This window comes from Mandrillus leucophaeus, unplaced genomic scaffold (genome assembly GCF_000951045.1).
Source record: "Mandrillus leucophaeus isolate KB7577 unplaced genomic scaffold, Mleu.le_1.0 Scaffold222, whole genome shotgun sequence".
NCBI classification, from domain to species: Eukaryota; Metazoa; Chordata; class Mammalia; order Primates; family Cercopithecidae; genus Mandrillus; species Mandrillus leucophaeus.
In genome coordinates, this window is record NW_012102277.1 from 3,072,051 (window position 1) to 3,075,013 (window position 2,963).

Genomic DNA, 2,963 nt, shown 5'->3' on the forward strand with positions numbered 1-2,963 from the left:
CCTCCTGAGTAGCTAGGATTACAGGTGCCCACCACCATACCTGGCTAATTTTTTGTATTTTTAATAGAGACGGGGTTTCACTACGTTGGCCGAGGTCGAACTCCTGACCTTGTGGTGATCTGTCCGCCTTGGCCTCCCAAAGTGCTGAGATTACAGGCGTGAGCCACCGTGCCTGGCCCTTACATACTATTTAAAAGATTTCTTTAAACTTTCAAGGTCAAATTTTGATATACAGAAGTGGGAAGGGGAGCTGAGGGGGCATTTGTGCCAGAGTTCCTAAAACTGGCTGTGAATCAGAATTTCTGGGGAGAGTTGTGGTATGGGTGTTTACCCAGGATGTAATTTCCAAGGCTCACCCCAAATATACTGAATTAGAATCCACAGAGGTGAAGTCTCAGCATCTGCATTTTAATTACATTCCCTAGGTTAGTCTGATGTAGCTTGTCAGAGAACCAGCATTTGGGAGCCATTGACTCCAGTGGCTTCTCATCACAATTAGAATAAAATAAAAACTCCTTGCCAGAGCCTACAGCGCCCTGTGTAATGTTGACCTGGCTTTATCTCTAATCTCTTTCCCTTGTTTGTGCCCCTCTTCCCCTTGCTTACTATGCTTCAGCATGCTCGTCTTCTTTCTTTTCCTAAAACAAGCCAAGTACATTCCCACCATTGGGCCTTTGCACTTGCTTTTTCCTCTGCTGGGAGTACCCTGCCCCTAGATATTCGCATAGATGATTCATTCTGGCCTTAGGTCAAATGTCTCTTTCTCAGGGATGCCTCTTGACACTACCAGTCTGAAGTCCCCTACACCCCACCATTGTCTGTCATCTGGTTCTGATTTATTCACAGCACTTGTCACTAACTGAAATTATTTTATTTTACATTTTTCTTCTCCAGAATGTAAACTGCTTGCAGGCAGGGGCCTTGCCAGTCTTGTGCACTCTTACCTCTCCAACACTAGAATAGTGCCTGGTCCTTAATGTTCAGGAGATGGTTGTTTTGAGACAAGCCTGCTGTAGCCAACCAGTGAGCCCATGTAATCTCAGAATCCAGTCAAGGAAAGGACAGAAATTGCTCAGCTGATCAGGCTTGTGGATAACACTCATTTCCTGTAATTCTCTTTTTCTTCCCGTTTAGCTGAGTCTACCTCAGGACGAGGCCAGTGCCTGAAACGCATCCGCTACCATGGCAGAGGTTACTTTGGGATCATGGAGAAGGTTTATTGCCATTATTTTGTGAAGCTGGTGGAAGGGCCCCCACCTCCACCTGAGCCACCAAAGACGGCAGTTGACCATGCCAAAGAGTATATTCAGCAGCTTCGCAACCGGACCATCATTCACACTCTATGATGAGGAGATTCAGACTCCACAGTGTATATATTTTGCCATTTATTTTCTAAAAATAAACACAAATTGAAGACAAATGCTTTTTATGATTTCTCATTGAATTATTGAAACAGTGTATAACTGCTAGTTGTATATGAATATTTATAAGGCTTTGCCCATTTCTTTTGAGCCTCTGGGCATATTTGTATGCATTTGCGACTTGGGAAGGCAAGTCAGCTTTAAACATAGTAACAAACTGTATTTCAAAAGGCTTTTTGAGTAACTTTGAAAGGGAATGTTAACTTTCCAACTAGTGTCCTGCAGGTGGCTGTTTTGATACTGGACTTGAGTAGTGTGTTATGAGGTAAGAAAATTGTTTTTATTTCACTTAATTTTCTCTTGGGAACATGGGAAGTTAGAGTGGCTGCATGTTGTTTCATTACAGTATTTTAGGGCTTTCAGTGGTACTGTTTTTCCTTTCACTGTTGGCACAGGTGAGTGAGTCAAGAATTATATTTTCCTTTACTGTTTTAGCAGTAACTTTACAGGAGTTTATTAGATATACGAATCTAAAACTCCAAAAACCTTTAACTTTGAAAATTTTCTTTTGGTTAAGTAAAGCCTGTTTTTATTTCTTCTTCTAACAGTGCTTTATATTGTTTGGATATCTTGTTTAGGATTGATTTATTTTTCAGGGTAAATTCAATTACTGAGAGAGGAATTGAACCAATCTCAGCATTGCATTCTAAAATGAGGCAGTAGGTGGCACTCAACCTTTTATTAGCAGAAAATTGTTAGTTTCAAATTAGAGTGTTCAACACTACTTCCCTCTCATTCATACACGTCTTCATTAAGAAGAAGCACTCTTTGTCTACAGCCCTAGTCCAGTGTTTGTCAAACTTTTGTATGCAAAAGAAGAATCAAGGATGCTTGCTTGTTAATGCAGACTTCTGGGCCCCACCCCCAATGATTCAATTCACTAGGTCTTATGAGGGGCTGGTTTCAGAAATCTTATGTTGTAAACAAACACTTCCAGGTAATTCTGTTGTAGGGGACTACACTTTGAGAATAGGCTCTAGGAGAATGAAGAATGTAGTTTTAGTGCCATGTTTTAAGGTGGCGTTAATAATAGTTACTGTTTACTGGGAACTTAATATTTGCAAGGTCTGTGCTAGTGTTTTACGTAATTCTTCACAACATCCTGCAAATGCAGGTGTTGTTTTGCCACTTTACAAAGGAAGAAACTGAAGCACACAGAATTCAAATAACGATCACAAGTCACACAGCATGTAAATATCAGAGCTATGATTTAAAGTAGGTTTCTAGCTGGGCGCAGTGGCTCACGCCTGTAATTCTAGCACTTTGGGAGGCCGAGGCGGGCGGATCACGAGGTCAGGCGATCGAGACCATCCTGGCAAACACGGTGAAACCCCGTCTCTATTAAAAATATAAAAGATTAGCCGGGCGTGGTGGTGCGCACCTGCAGTCCCAGCTACTCGGGAGGCTGAGGCAGGAGAATGGTGTGAACCCGGGAGGCGGAGCTTGCAGTGAGCGGAGATCGTGCCACTGCACTCTAGCCTGGGTGACAGAGCGAGACCCCGTCTCAAAAAAAAAAAAAATAAATAATAAAGTAGGTTGTGA

General features: G+C 42.2%; 1 protein-coding gene across 3 annotated transcripts in view; it reads left to right on the forward strand.

Annotated features, from left to right (window-relative positions):
- Positions 1 to 1,415, forward strand: part of MRPL22 (mitochondrial ribosomal protein L22) — a 36,356-nt gene extending 34,941 nt beyond the window's left edge. For all 3 annotated transcript variants that reach the window (XM_011981267.1, XM_011981268.1, XM_011981266.1), the window contains one exon: positions 1,135 to 1,415. In XM_011981267.1, coding sequence (XP_011836657.1) covers positions 1,135 to 1,346 — 212 coding nt within the window. In that variant the 3' untranslated portion in view covers positions 1,347 to 1,415. The remainder of the gene's footprint in view (positions 1 to 1,134) is intronic.
- Positions 1,416 to 2,963: the final 1,548 nt, after the last annotated feature.